This window comes from Buteo buteo, chromosome 12 (assembly GCF_964188355.1).
Source record: "Buteo buteo chromosome 12, bButBut1.hap1.1, whole genome shotgun sequence".
In the NCBI taxonomy this organism is placed as follows: Eukaryota; Metazoa; Chordata; class Aves; order Accipitriformes; family Accipitridae; genus Buteo; species Buteo buteo.
Window position 1 is genome coordinate 27927660 of NC_134182.1, and position 15835 is coordinate 27943494.

General features: G+C 44.6%; 1 protein-coding gene across 1 annotated transcript in view; it reads right to left on the bottom strand.

Annotated features, from left to right (window-relative positions):
* The window catches only part of KIF26B (kinesin family member 26B), a 312315-nt gene that overhangs the window by 8490 nt on the left and 287990 nt on the right, over window positions 1-15835 (bottom strand). The window contains exons 11-12 of the mRNA XM_075043158.1: window positions 13873-14035; window positions 9374-12803 (exon numbers count right to left, since the gene is read on the bottom strand). Coding sequence (XP_074899259.1) covers window positions 9374-12803; window positions 13873-14035 — 3593 coding nt within the window. The remainder of the gene's footprint in view (window positions 1-9373; window positions 12804-13872; window positions 14036-15835) is intronic.

Here is a 15835-nt window from a genome sequence, read left to right on the forward strand (position 1 = left end):
GCAGTGAGGCAAAACCGAATCTAGTCTATTCTAAACATGCACTGATTAATAGGCTGCTTATTAGCACAGGTACAGAAAATAATGGTGTCTTTTGACAGGAGACTCCTGCCACTGACCTCTCCATTTAGCCTCTGTTTTTTCTGACTTCACCTTAACTGGGATCAGTAAGGAGATACAGGCAAAGCAGAGCTTCAGGGTGAGTGTCACAAAGCAGCTGACAGCTTGATCATCCGTATCCACATGCAGACACAACAATTAAATTGTTAAAATGAATAGTTTTGCATTTACATAGAAAATACCCATTCGAAGTCCCAAATTTATTGGGAGCACTTGATGGGGTTAGGATCTCATAAATTTTAACTGTATAACAAATAAAATGCTTTGTAGGAATTACAGCACATCACTCCTCTACTTCCCTGCACACATCTTACGAAGGCAGCGATCAGCTGGGGAGCTCAGCAGAAGCAGCTCTCAGCAGGTCCCTCCCGCCTCTGCCCCACGAGCTGGGACTGGGGGAGCACCCACCCTGCCCAGCACCTCAGCAAACCGGCTGACCCTCCTGCCACGTAAGTGGGATGCATTCCTCCATTAAAAAAGAGAAATTTATACCAAAAATCGACCTGAAAGAAATCCTGTAAGCTGAAGCCAGGACAGAATAATGACACTTTCATTTATGACGATACAACATGTAAAGTAACATGCCATTTGCTAAATGTCTCGGAGGATATGTTGTTCACTTAGTTTGAATTTAGCCACACTCAGAATAACCCCTCTTGAGCCTAGCTTGAGTATGAATAATCAGACTATGACATAGCCCTGAAAATGCACAGAATACAAAATTTGCTTTTGCAACAGATCTGTTCCTCTACCTTGAGCTATAGGTTAAGGTTTGGCCAGGTTAAAAGATAAAGGGGAGTTACGCAGCAGTGAGGGTGTGCAGTGTGAAAGCAGATCTGACTGAAGAGTGGCACTGACGCTACAACATACTTCAGTAAAGGTAAGTCCAGCAAAGCCTTCAGGTATCAGAAACACAGACCAAGCCAGCTAGGTATGTAAGAGAAACTTTAAGGATAAGAAGACTCATTGACCTCAGCAAAATTGCCCCACTGCATAAGGATGTGTGCTCATAAAAGTATGTGTTGACCAGGGCAGAAACTATAAGAGGTCTGGTTTTGGTTAAGTACTGTGTATTTTGGAGTGTTCTCCTTAGATTTCTTTCCAAGCACACATTCCAGACTGAGCATCTTTTCTGTGAAAAAGGTAAAGGCAAAAAGTATAAATGCAAAATCTTCATGAAAAGAAGCCTGATGCATATCTCTTCAAAGGAGGATACATCTGAATGGGATGCAAAACAACTGCTGTCCTAGAAATTTTAAGGTGTTTCAAACAGAAAATGAAACTGTAACTTGATACATCATAATTTCAGAAGTTTATAGTGTGTGCTCAAAGGCAGGATGTGGAGCCAAAGCTATTCCCCACTGCGCTTAATGTTATGGGAGGTAAAATTGCCTTTCTGTACAGAACCTGTTGTTCAGCATTTTGTTTTTTCTCACTAGACAGTCAATCCAAACTCAAGGCGATTACAAAAAACAACACTGGCTAAGTAGAGCAGTACCCCTAAGCTCCCACCATTCCTTCTGTGGCTTCATTTCCAAGAAATATTGTGCTTCCAGTAGCAATAGCATCAACCTCAAATATGGCATCAAACTGTTTGCTTACTAGGAAAGATTATCCGTCCTGTTCCCCCTGCTGCTCCTCACTGTCTGACAACAGGGCTCCTGCTTTGTTTGAGTTGAAAACACAGTGCTGACTTCTCCTCTCATTCCCATTTCCTAATGTGATCTGCCCTTACGGGCAATTGTCCATGACTGAATCAACTCCTCTCCATTCCTTTGACATCCTTTCTCCTTGTTTATTTTATAGTGCACTTTCCCCTGTGCAGTGCACATAGCTATTCACTCCTTGGATTTTCATAGAGTTTGCAGAGTTCCCTTCCCAATTACTGAAGACATTGCAAATGCTTTCAAGTGGAAGGCCACTCTGATGGTGTGGAGACTTCACCAGAAGTATTTAGGGGCCCATCTTGAGGTCAGTACTACAAACACCAAAGAATTCAGGCATTTATTGCCAGAAATTCTAAACAGCATTTGCTCATCCTGGCAACCCAGATTACATAGGAAGGACCATGTTGCACCTCAACACCTGGAATAAGAAGCGCTGACAGGATCCATCATTCAGAAGAAAATCTTCTACGTCCACCTCACTGTAAAATAATTCAGTCTGTATTCTGTGTTGACTTATATGCAATCCTGCTGTTGTGAATCAATAACAAGTACAAGGACACTTAAGGCTAGAAATCACTGCTTGTTGTACATAGGAATAAAGCAACCCTTGTTTATAATCTTCCAGCCATACCTATACTAGATATGTTGCTTCCATACCGATATAAGGAACATGCTGAGGTACAGCCTACTCCTAATTTTTTTCTACCCACCCAGTTCATTTCTTAATTTTGCTTCCTGAATTACTGTCTCACTTTAAAAGGAGCTTTTCAAGGCAGTTTAGAGCTGGTGAATGAGCACTGCTGAAACCAGATCAGGAAGCAGCCCTCCTGCAGCGTGGCAGGTTGACAAGTAATCAGGGAGATGCTCCAGGGAAGATGCACATCACAGGGGGTGAGTTTTCAGCACCCATGATCCCTAGTAAAAAATGACCAGAGTCTCTTCCAAATACTTATCTCACTACAGGCTGGATTTTGGTTTAACAGGTATTTGTCAGCATTGTGGTATTATTTAAGGAGCTGGTTATTGTTGCTACAGTACTGCACTAAATGGCTGCGCCAATCGCTTGGGCAGCAAAGGCAGAGGCTGGAGGGGGAAGGGGCTCTGCAGCCAGAGCATTAGCTCCCAACAGGACAGTGGTGGAGGCATTCCAGTGAGCTAATTCTGTGGCAGTGTCAGGAGCAGGTTTTATTTACACCCAGCCTAATGGTGTGCGACTCAGTCATGCATGTTACATGGAGCCTTCACCGTGCACAATAGCCGGCTGCCATTTCCTCTATTAAATCATTCCTATGTTCATGTGGCTGAAAGCTCAGTGCTGGCACGCAGTAGTCAAGCGTGTAAAAAATGATTACTCTGATCCCTTTCAACACAGATTTGCTGCCTGAAATGGCCTGGCTTTGACCTGGGAAAATCAATGCTGTTGTTTTAATGAACAAAAAAAAATGGGAGCTGAAGCCCATACTTCCCTTCCCTCTGCTCCCCCCAGGCCTGTCCAGCCAGCAGTTACATGCATAAAGTGGTCGCTTGCAAGCAAAGAAGCTTTTTCCTGTATAATTCTAAACATCCTTTGTCATGGTAAAGGTACAATGCAGGATATCAATTAGCTACCATCACTTGTAAGCAAGTTGAAGTAGAAATGCTGGAGATGCCCTACGGCTTTGTGATACAAAGGGCAATTTTCAGCTCCCCACACTGTGCCTTAGGCAGTCTAAACATGAACCAAATTCCTTTTCACTTGGATTCAACAAGAAAAGCTCAGACTCTTTTTGTTGGTGTTTTGTTTCATCATTATCATTTTGGCCACGTTTCAAAATGTGATGCTTTGCAATATTGGTTGGAGATGGACTTTCATAATTTACAGCCCACGGATTCAGCCTCTGTTTTTTCCTGCTGCTTTCATAGGCAGGGCTAAGTGCTTCCAGAGAGTGAATATGTTTGAATATAGAGTTTTCAGGGCTTTCCAGGAACCTCTAAATCTCCATCTTTAAAACCATCCTACCAGTAAAACCCAGAGCACACAAGTAAGAGAGAAAAACTGATTCTAATTGTTGATAATAGTTGTCATGTCATAACAGTCTGTCTTTTTATTAAAGTGTTTAAAATCATGTAGCAATTTGCTCTGCTTTGGTGGTGAAACTTAGTACTGAGAAAGAGCCGCAAGGAGTCATGAAACTTTACTGCAAAAGCCATAAAATGCTGCAGCAGGAATCTCTAATTATCTATAGTCAGACAGGTTCCCCATGCAAAGAAGATTAAACCATGTGCACAAACACACACACACCAATCCTATCCTGGACAGACAAAAGCAGGGTCCTGCAAGTGCTGAGATACACAACTCCAACTCAGGGCACAGGTTTAAACTTTAGGAAGCCATCATTTGGAAACCCTAATTTTCACCCAGTCTCCTTTCTACTTGACCTTACTTTCAACAGCATCCCTTAGATTTCTGTTTTCTGATGCTCACTGGTACTCCATGTTCAGGAAGGCTGAACTGGCCCTGACTGATGCAGGGCACTTTACAGTAAGGACTTTCTCCCCTAAACCTCACCTCTTTGACTGTCTCCTTCCTTCCCACATCTTCCTCTCATGCCCGAGTCCTGGGTCTTTGCCCCTGTGAGTGGATCTGTGCACACCAGCCAACAGGCAGCGGTCCCCACTGGTGCGTTACAACTGCTGCACACTACTTGAGCCACAGAGCACTGCCCTCAGTGTTTCACCCTGCCAGCACCTGCCCCAGCACTGGTAAGGCTCCAGGCTCAGACTCGGCCCCAAAAAACCTCAACTAGAGAAATCAAAGGAGACACGCTCCTCGGCAGAGGTCCATCCCATCTCGGCAGAGCGCTGCAAGCAGTGATAGCCTGCAGCCCTTAGGTCTAACTCCATTTCACATGGGAGTGGGACTCTCTTAGGCACCCAACCCTATTCCCAAAGGCATCAGGAAAGAAAACAGCCTCAGGAAGATCTCTGTGGTCTGTGATACAAATACAGCTTTGGTAAAATGGAGTTCAGTCGGAATGCATTTCCTGTTCACATACAGGAGTACGTATTATGAAAGCACCCCTCTCATTGCCTTTCCATTGAGCACCACTGGGCCATTGCACTTGAAATTTCTGAGGAATTAAAAAATAATATATAATTGGTGCTAGTGATGACTGTACAAACTACGCCCTAACACTTCAGTGCCCTGCTCAAGACAGCACTGCCTACCCAAGAGAGAGGAGACTAGAGCCAGAGCCAGAAATGTGGCTGAGATCCCAACTGTTTCTTAGAGGGGAAGGGCTAATGGAGCAAGCGAAGAAATCAGAGAAACCATAGTTGCACAGATGCTTGCGGGCAGAGAGGGAGGAAGGGCCTGTCACAAAAAGAAAATAACAAATTAAGCCTTTCTCTCCACTGCTCGGCAAGGGCAGGGCTGTGCGGCCAAGTCAGTTGGTGTTGAGGATAGGAGTCAAGGGTGCCTGTAATTTAACCCTGGATCTGGCTCTCACTTAATTGTAGGCATTGGGCAAGTCAGTAAAGTTCTCTGCCTTCATTTGTCCATCTGTAAAATGGGGTCTGGAATAATAGTTACACCACAGGGTGGATTAAAGAGCAGCTGTACAAAGCTTTGAAATGTACAGCTGTAGATCAGGGCTGAATAGCTCTGCTTCTGCCATAAGCAGTCACTTTGGGGCAATATATGCTGCCATGATGTTATAGGACCAATGTTAAATGATAGAAAGATGGGGATGTTTATTAAATGGATATGTTAGCTTCAGGGGAAAGGCTTATGTGCTTCATGATGTAAACACACGATTTTTCAATAGGTACCAGAATGCAAGAGGCAATTTTTTTTATTATTTTATTTTAGTTTTGTACACACAAGACTGGGCTGTCTGTGAACTGTACAGGTACCCAGGCAGAGCCCAAAATTTAACCAAAGGCTAACACAGAAGGATATGAACTAACTTTATCTTTCAAAAGCTGACAATGTAGGTCTGATGCTTCATGTATGACATCCAGGGCAGAAGCACCTACACATACAAATAATGCACTTAAGAGCATTGAAAGACAAGATCTTAATCTCAAGAAAAAAATTGATGTCTCTCCAATGTGTCAGAACTTCAAAAGTAATTGTGAGATCTGACAGGGCTGCTGGTGATTCTCTTAAAGACTCTTTATGGCTCCTCTTACAGGGGCCTTGGGCTGATTCATGTTGATCGTGTCTGACAGCTAGCATTTCTGTTAATAATAATCATAAATAAAGTGGACAAGGTTGCCTGACCTGAAATGAGCATATCTATAGTGCCATATCCATTACAGCACAGTGGATCTGTGACCGCAAATCAGGAAAGGTCCAATGCTCTTGACACTATGTATTAAAATAATATCTGTCTTTTAAGAGCTCAGAACCTTTGTCTAGTATCTGTTTCATTAAAAAGTGTTCCTTAAGAGAGAAAATTCACACTAGAACAGACCTATTGAAAGGAGATATTACAGAGGATGAAAGATTGCAAACCTTTGCGGTTTTTTTGTTTATTATGCAATAAAAATATATTTGTGAACAGCTCTAGTCTCCCTTATATCTCAGCTCCTCCTGCATTGAAGTCATAATCCTGGGTTTATGCCATCATAAATCCACTGACATGTGAAAAATTATACTATTATCAAACACATCAAAACAGAATTATGATTTCACTGCTGCAGGACCAAATGCAAACAGAAGCTGGGTTATAAGAAAGGGGTTATAAGAAAGTGAAGCCTTATTAATTTCTGGGCAGTGGTTTGCTGCTAGAGATATGGAAGGTAGTAAAGATTTTTTTTTTAATTTGCATAAAACTTCCGATTGTACTTATACACAAATACAAGTCATTCAAAACAATATAGGAATTACTTGCTGATATGGAGAATCACTCAAAAGTAAAGTATCAGAGATGATACACTGGGAATCTCTTCACAAGCAGGTAACAGGCTGAATTAAGAGAAAAGCTTTGTAAATTAGTTTGAGGGAGGTCAATGTGCTAGGCTATGCTGAGCCTACCAGCGCAGGCAACTTCCACGGACACAGGCCCTCCACTGAAAACTGTCCACCCCAGAGATTCAGGTCCAGAAACAGGTAGATATCTGCAACACTGCTGACCAAGGAGAGAGAAACTAGCCCACACAAGAAATTAGAATAAAGAGATTAATCTGTCGGCCAGCCAAAAAAGCTGTGTTTGGTGAAAAAGACAGGTCAGATGTTACACAGCAGTAAAAAAGCACCAAAGCTTAGACTCCTCACGTTCCCTGCTAAGGAAAGGTTCCTGCTCACCCCCTCGCTCAGTGCCTTTGCATACCTGCACAGCATGACAAATCAGTGTCACTGCTCTGCCAGGTAGGCTCAAGGCTGGCTAGACCATGGAAAAGCCTCTTCTCTCCAGGTGTCTTCTAGACTGCTACAAAAGCAACCTGAAACCTGAGTCTCAAACAGTCCTCTCTTCATAACTCCCTTTTCACGGCCACTGACACAACGTTCAGTCCTGCACGGGGGTTATCAAAAGCCAAAGTTGTGAGTGAAAATATAACTCTGATATAAAGTACAACACACAGATCTGAAGCTCATCTGCAATTACAACACAATGTTTTTCTCAGTCATATCTCCAGCTTTGTCCAGCCTCTAATGTGCTATCAAAGCAGAGAGAAGTGAAATGAAACAACTAGTTTTATGAGCATTGGAGTAAACAAATCCTGGTCTTCTACTGATTTAGGTTTGGGATGAACTCTGATGTCTAAAGAATCTGCAGGCTCTGCCTGAAACTTTTCTCAGAGTATTTTTTTAAGGTACCTCCCCTAGGGAATGGGGCATGTCCTCTAGTGTGTAATAAGGATAAATCTACACTGCCATTTTCTTTCTGTTCCCTCAGCTGCACAGCTGCCTGTTTTCACAGAACTTGATAAATTTTTCCATCTGAATGTCCTGTGGAAAAAGTCCATATTATATGGGCAGCTTCTCCACAAGACACAATCCAGTTGTCAGTATATACCCACAAATGCCACCTCTGTGAACAGCTTTGTTTTCCTTTTCCACAACATACAAATCTTCCTTCTTTTTCTTGCAAGTTACTATTAAAAAGTTTATATCTGAAAGCAGCTATTAGAGGAACAACTCCCCAGAAAGAGGAAAATCAATTTATTACCATGTAAACTGAAGGGATAGGAAAGAGATTTTCTCATAGGATGCAAAGATAACTTCAGAAAGATTATTTCATTGCTTGGTCTGTGCTTGCACTGTGTAGAGTGATCACTTTCAGATGCATCCTCTAAACAGGTACAATCAGCCATGCACTTATGGATATGGCTTTAATAGCAGTATCTATTGTATTCCCATCTGCGCTGCACATGTTCTTCCTGCTACCACAGTCAAGAGCATAAAGAAAGGGAGAGTTATGCATTATTCAGTTCATTCATGGCAAATGAATCCCAGAGGTGAGTATCCTAGCAAGTGAAATGGCTGGTGAATTAGGAACACTATGAGAATAACACATTTTGGACAGCCAGCGCTACTGTAGGATAAGTAGCATGCACTACATACCTGTGCACACCAGTTCCAATGCCAATGTGCATTTTTTTCAAAAGTACGCTAGGCAGGACTCACACTTCAGGTTGGGAAAACAGCACCCAGGAAAAAGGTGAGGTAACCAGCTGATGGATGTTCATCATCCCTGCCCTGCAATTTTCTGAAACACATTCTGCTGGGAAGATGTACCAGTTGCAACTGCACAGACTCTTGGCATGACCCAGGAGGCTCTTGCTATCTAATTAAAAAGTCCTGATGTAGTATGAAAGCTACTGGGGACTATATCTGAACAAAAATGAAGTCTTTCTGATCCTTTCTATGATTGCTAAAGCACTTCAGTGCAGTAGTCCCCATGTATTATTATTAATATAATTTAATTATTTGTTATCAATAAATTACTGAGAAAAGAAGGACTCATAACTCAAAAGTTAAAAACTAAGAGTCTCAGAGGCAGGATAACATCTTTCAAGGGGCATGGGCACAATTTTGTTCCATCTTCTAGGTGGGAAGAAGGAACTCCGCGGTAGTTTCAGCTGCGGGGCATCTTGCATCTTTGGGCATTCAGAGCACACAAGCAGCAAAAGTGGGCTCACAACAGATACTGCTATTCAGTAAGACTCTGGTCTTCTGCTGGTGAAATACGTGCATACCAAGAGGGGAGTCTGTGCCCAAACTGCTTAAGAATATTTCATTGCCTCACAAAGGCATCTTTCTGGAATCAAATCAGAATATTTGTATAAATAAATACATGAATGTGGCTGCCATTGGCAATACTTACCAGTTTTAGGGATAAATGTTCTTCTGTTCATGTGAAGTAAACCTAAGTGAAATGAATGAGTGGAAGACTCTGCTGCAAAGGCAATGCAACCACACAGGATTTGTGCATGTTGCAAAATTAAGAAACTTGGAGCTTAGGATGCTTATCCTGGCCTCGCTTCTCTGCTAAGAGATATAGCTGGTACTGAATTGGCTCACCCTTAGGGCTAGCCCTCCCCACCATGTACTAGTTATCTGCTTTGGTCTGCGACCCTCTTTCACAGCACTGCAAGCTTACCTGCATTTGATCGTTTCTTTGGATTTTTCAGACTTCGGCACCTGCTGCTCACGGAGCTGCTGTTCTCACTCATGGAGTCTTGTGCTGAAGAGGCGCTCCCCGTCGCCTCACTGTCCCTCATCATGCTCTCGTAGCCACTGCTCCCTCCGCTGTGGTAAAAGAGGGCTGTTTTCCCCATGGCGGGAGGCAGCTCCCCGCTCAGGACACTGCTGTTGTCGCTCCCGTGACCACTGCTGCAGCGGTGAGGTTTCCGAGGAGGGGTGATCTTGCTGTAAGGTGAAGGCAGCATGTGAACAGTTGGCTTCTCATCTCCGGCAAGGCCCCCGCGCTCGTCTGCCTCTGAGCTTCCCCGCAGCTGTAAGCCTCGGGCACTGGCGCTCCCTTGGAGCAGCTCCGAAATCCGCCCGTTGACGGCCCGAAGGGGCAATTTGGAAGCAAGGCTGGAGCCCCGGTTTCTGCTGAGGGACTGCGTTGACCAGGACATGTTCTTCCCACTCGGAGGCAAACTGGAGCTCTGCCCTACGGACTGAGGCAGAGACTTGGTCGAGAAGCTGAGTGTTTTGGTGGCAGAGGCAGACAGGCTGCGGGCCTTGGGACTTGCCAGCAGGAGCTTGCTGACTGCAGAGATCTTCGACTGGCTGGCTTTTGGGGAGGCCCCTGCCGACTGGGAGAGGCCCGAGTTGGTGGGTGAGGACATGACACTGCGGCTGAAGCTCCTTCCGGCCCTAGGCATGGTGGTGTCTTTGCCAGGGCTCATTTTGGAGCTCACGGAGGACAGGCTTTCTGCTCTTTCCAGCGACAAACACTCATAGTGGCTTCCTGTGGACCTCCCAAGGGAGTTGGTCCTGCTGGCAAGCTGCTCCAGTTTGGCACTGAAGAGCTTGCTGCTGCTGTTGTTGCCGATGCTGTCGATGCCAGGGCCCTTCTGTTTGGCATTCAGCTCCTCGGGGAAGCTGGCCAGGAAGGATCCGGGCTGGCTGGAGGGACTGCTCGTGGTGCTGCTGGCTGCGCTGTGCTGGGGGCTGGCTCTGTTCTTCTGATCCAAGCTTGACTTTCTCACCGGTGGCAGAGGAGGGGTCCCTTTGGGACGAGTGAGGACACAGTGTTTGGGAGAGGCCATTTTCTTGTCAAGGCTCGCCTTAGAAAACTGGGGGAGGGCAGAAGAGCTGACTCCACTGCTGTCAGTGGCAGTAGGAGGGAGGTGACCGCCAGGCTCCTCCGGCTTGCTTGCCTTCGGGAGCCCTCGAGGGAGGCTGCCATTCTTCAAGCCATCACTGGAATGAACAGGGCTTTGGGTTGCAGAGCCAGACGCTGCCACCTCACACCCATCCACAACCCTCTTTAGACTGTCAGATCCTGGGGAGATAGAGGCATCCCCGCTGCTGCTGCTAAACCTGTCTGCTGAGGACTGCTTTGTGCTGTGCTCAGGCTTGGCTGAAATTGCAGCTGTGTCAGGCCTTGGCCCATCACTGCTCCCAGAGCTGTCCTTTTTTACATCTTCTTCTCTCTTCAGCCAAGGGTCTTCAAATTTTATATCCTTCTTAGCACTGGATTCTTTCCCGTCATGGGGATGAGCAACCTTTGGGTCTGCAGTTACTGCCGGTACAGTGTCATCAGTATCTTGTGCTTTGAAGGGATTAACGGCAATACATGGATACACGGTAATGTTTGTCTTCATTGGGATGTAGCCTTCACAGCTGCTGAGGCTTGCAGTGTTTTTGATTGTGACAGTAGTTTTCCCTAGAGCTGATATTTTACAGCCTTTCATGGGTGGCACTTTGCCGAAAGCTTCCTCCCCCATTTCCGACAGTATAAGCATGTTGTCAGTCACTGGCTTCTGTTTGTCACTTACACAAATCATGCTGGCACTTTGTATGCTCGCAAACTCAGAAACAGGGGGTTCTGCCATTGCTTCCCCATGCCCATAGCATGCCTGGGCTATGAAGCTGTGGCACGACTGTTCACCATCACTCCCTGTGCTCATTTCACTCAGCCATGAGCTGATGGATGAGCGCCTGCTGCCATCATCCTGGGATTTGTCATCCAGGCCCAACTTTGGAAGTGGAAGGAACTGTGTGATGCTGACTTCAGACACAGGAGCTGCACTGGAGTAACATTCAAGATCTTCAGATATGCTGCTGATAATACTGACTGGCCTAGACCCAGAGGCCAAAGCCTGCACAGAGCAATCACTGTTAAAACTGATGATACTGGTTGGGCGCCCATTGTCAAGGACCCCACTAATGGTTAGCTCTTCTACAAGGGTGAACACCAGCTCGTCCTCTCCATTCAGCTCTAATGGCTGCTGCACCGTCACCATGGTGGTGCTCAGAATCTCCTTCTTGGATTCTGGAGAAATGCTTTGCTGCCGATCTTCATCAAGAATGGTCTCTTCAAAATCCCCATTGCTGGAGGACACCAATTTCTTCATGATCTGAGGGCTCATGCCTACAGGTGGGGTCCGGATTTCTGGCTGCAATAAAGATTCACTAGATGTCATCCCAGTATCCTTACTCAGGGGAGCTGGTGGGGGAGTGGAGCTGGGCAGGACTCCTTTCTGTGTATAGACCTTGCACCTCTGGGAAGGAGAAGTTGGTGGCTTGTACTCAGATGTCTTCGAGAGGCTAGCAATGCCAAGCCGGGGTGAACCCATTGGCCGAGGTTTGCCTTCCACAAATCCACAAGTGTTGAGACCTTCTCTGCTGCTCTGCAAGCTGGTGCTGTGTGCTAACTGACAAGAGCTAAGCTCTTTACTAGAGCTGCCTGTTACACTCCTGGGAGAAGATGGAGTTGAAACGTTTGTAAGTGCTCCAGAAGGAACAGGGGAATGATTTCGCTTAGTTTTGCTGGGTGTTGCATTTATATTTTCCTTGGCTTCTCTATCAGGATGCTGACATTCTGGTATCGTATCTTCCTTATCTGACTCTGGTAAGTGGCTAAGCTCTGCCAGCTGGCTTGAGACAGAGCACTTAGACATCTGGTCTGAGCTAAATTGAGCAGGCACCTCTTCAAAGGGAAATTTGTCGGTCTCTTCACTGCCATCTATGCAATCCAGCCTCTCCTGGAGCTCTGCAAAGGTGTTGCACTTCAGGCAGTCTCTTTCAGATGTGCTGGGCCCCAATTCATTAACCTCCTCTGACCTGCCCTCATTTTTGGTCTTTTGCAGAGCAGGAACTATGGGTACAAAGTCAGGGGGACCCTCATTATCTGTCAGTTCCTTATCAGAAAGGGCAGTGCCATTGGGGCCAACGTAAATCACTGTGTCACACGACTGCTCACTGCTAGATGAATAATCAGGATCACTTGATAAATGCAAAATAGGGAAGTCTGGGTCAACAGTGTTTCTAGAATGGAAAGGTCTCAGCTGGGTTGGCCTCCGCATCCTGCCCTCCTCACAAGAGCTCTCTCCTCCAGAAGAACTTGATGTGTACTGCAATATGAGAGAGAGACACCACAACATTTCAGCATTGCAAACAGCTCCTTGCACAAAGTGCATATACAGAAAGGTCACAGTCACATCTAAACTAGGAAATCTCTAAACGAAGGCACAGTACTCTGAAGCTTCTTATCCACAGTCCTACAGCAAACACAGAAAAGTAATCAGTGGAGAACCCAATGCCCCAGCTCTGTGTCCCACTTGAAATCATGAGACTTCCAAAAAAAAGTACTGAACAAATGGATTAGGGTCTTCCTTAATTGAGCCTGGCTAAAGAAATCAGATATTTGGCAAAGGCTTTGCTCTGTGTGTATGTGTGTGTGTGGAATTGTATAACATGCACTCAGAGGTCTCTGGAGACACACTGCTGCGACGGTGTGTGGACTGAATCCCTTCACTTGTCCCTCTTCAATCCATCGTCAAAAAAGGTTTTGTCAATCCATAGGCTGTTAATTTAAATGAAATGCATAAAATTCACTCATTGTGCCCAACTCACACTGTAAGCTGTACAGAAGGAACCAGGACTCTAAAACATGAAAGTGGATACAGTCCATCCTCACTCTACTTCTTGGAAAATCTATCACCTGTATTTGGAAGCAGTGGGAATAAAACTGGCATCAATGCTGGCAATGGACACACTGCTTTGCATTTATTTTGCTCCTGCTCAATCTGAGAAGCATAGAGAATATAATTCTTCGTTAATTCCAATTTCCTTTAACTCTACAGCAGTTTCATTCCTTATTATTTCATTAGCACTAAGAGGATAATTGAAAATAAATGCTCTCTGACAGCTCTGTCACTAAATGAGGCCAGCTTACAAACCTGCTAGAGCAGGTATGTCTGAACTCACTCCTCTGTATCTGAAGCTAAAGAGTTTACCCCCCACTAGTCTCTGCTCTGTGCTCTAAGCCACTTGCCTAGGACAGGGTACGTACAACAACGCACACACTTTGGAATTGATTACTGATTTTGTTACATGCTGCTTGACCCTATTAAGGATTCTTCAGGGTCTTTCTTCCTCCCTCCTCCACCATTACAAGAAGGGAGTTATACATTGTCTTACCTTAGTTTTCTTTTTCTTCATCCTGAGGACCCTTGATGCAATCTGGATGGTGGACAGCGTCTCAGCATAGTTCCCCGCAGCGGCTGAAATGTGAGCTATCATTGTGGTGCGGCAGTTCATATTCCCCAAAGACTCCCGAAGCAACATGGTGAGCTTGCTGTCTCTGCAAAACAAAATGAATTAAGGCTACATTAGCGAGCAAGGTTTCACTTTGACCATCGTGATGTGACCTGAGCCTCAGCAAGATTTTTTTCTCCTCTTTTTAATGGAATCCTAATTAGTTTCCTTCCTCAGGTTTGCACTATGTTGTGTCTGCAGCTGAGCATGCTGAAAGACCCTGGACTACACTTTAAATTTCTTTCCTTTTCCCAATTTCCCCTTTCTGTTTTCTTCTGGCCTCAGTCCTTCTGCACTGTTAACACTGCCAATACAGAGATGCAGACTAGTGTTGGAGACTAACTGTTAAGGAGCCGCTGCAGCAAACACCAAACTTCTGCCCTTTTCCAGTGCACAGTGTGCAAGCAAACTCTGGCCCAGCTCTGGAGAGCAAGAGGGTAGTGGATTAGATTAGAGGACCCAAATTTTTTCTTGCCTTCTAGGGCACTGGGTAACTCAATAATAATAATAATAATAGTTAAATCACTGAAATAATTTGGGATGATGCTGGTGAAATACAAAACAATCAAGCCTTAGGACTTTGCACAATTGTTCTTTCATATTAGATCTCTTCTTCCACTGAGGCAGAAATCAAATTTTCTGTTCTTGCCATTTACTCTACTGTTCAGCATAGGATAGCTTTTGAAATGCTGGTGCTTTATTGTGAGGCTGTCTGTGACTGGACTAAGAATATGAATTTTAACAGCAAGATGATGCATATATAATGCTTCTGTGATGGTCATCTAATCCTGTAGTCAGAAATGCACAATGTAATTTTTAAAAAGAACTTTAGCTACAAGGTGTACAGGTCAACTGGATGGTTAATTGAGAAACGGCATCCTTTTGAAAAGAGCCTCTCCTACACTAAAGGTTGTGGATGATAGTTACATATGGCTGAAAGCAAAGACAGCAACAGCCTGATATTTACCTATTGTGAAAGGAATTGTTTTCACTGTTGTAACGATAGCAATACTTTAAGTGGCTGGGCATCAGATTTTTGGGGCTCACTGCTCAATATTGACTAATAACCTATGGTGCATGTATGCCTTTGGTCATCCACTCAACGTTTCCAGCTCACAGAAATTCTGCATAAATCTGCAACTGCTGAGAACTGAAGTTATGCTTACAGGATGGGACTGACAGACGAACACCAAAATTCTTGAACCACTCTTTTTGATTGAGTAAACAACAGCATTTGGGATGCATGTTTTGAGGCATCTAGCAATAAGTCTGGGGAGCTCATAAATTGTGCTTCTCCTGAGATTTCCAGCACTTGTGATTTCAGCTAGGCTAGCAATACTGGAAGTAAACCATTTTTTGTTTCAGGATTTTTTGCTTCCATCTGCTCCAGACACATTGAAGACAGTGTGGTGTCTTTGAGAAGCAAACATCCTTAAAGACTGTACTGAGACAGCCTCACTCGTTTCACTTGTGACCTAAGGCTTCTTTGAATCCACAGATCCAGAGTTAATAGGCTGCTGTATCTCAGGTTAGTGGCCCTCCTTTCCATCAAGGAATAATTAAGATGTCAAATTTTGTACATCAGTTGCTGCCACTCCAATGCAGAGTTACGCAGAAATTATTAACATCTGCACAGAAATCAATAACAAGCCTTTCATTTGCTAGTGCTTCTATCATAGCAAAACACAAGACAACAGGGGAAAGGGCAAAAGAATACATTCTGAACATGTCGGTCTCCTGAGAATACATAACCCATGCAGCCAGCATCAGCACACTGCGGCATGGCTCTCCTAGAGGTATATGCATTATGAATATAAAATAATCTGTGCCATCTGCCTTGTACTGA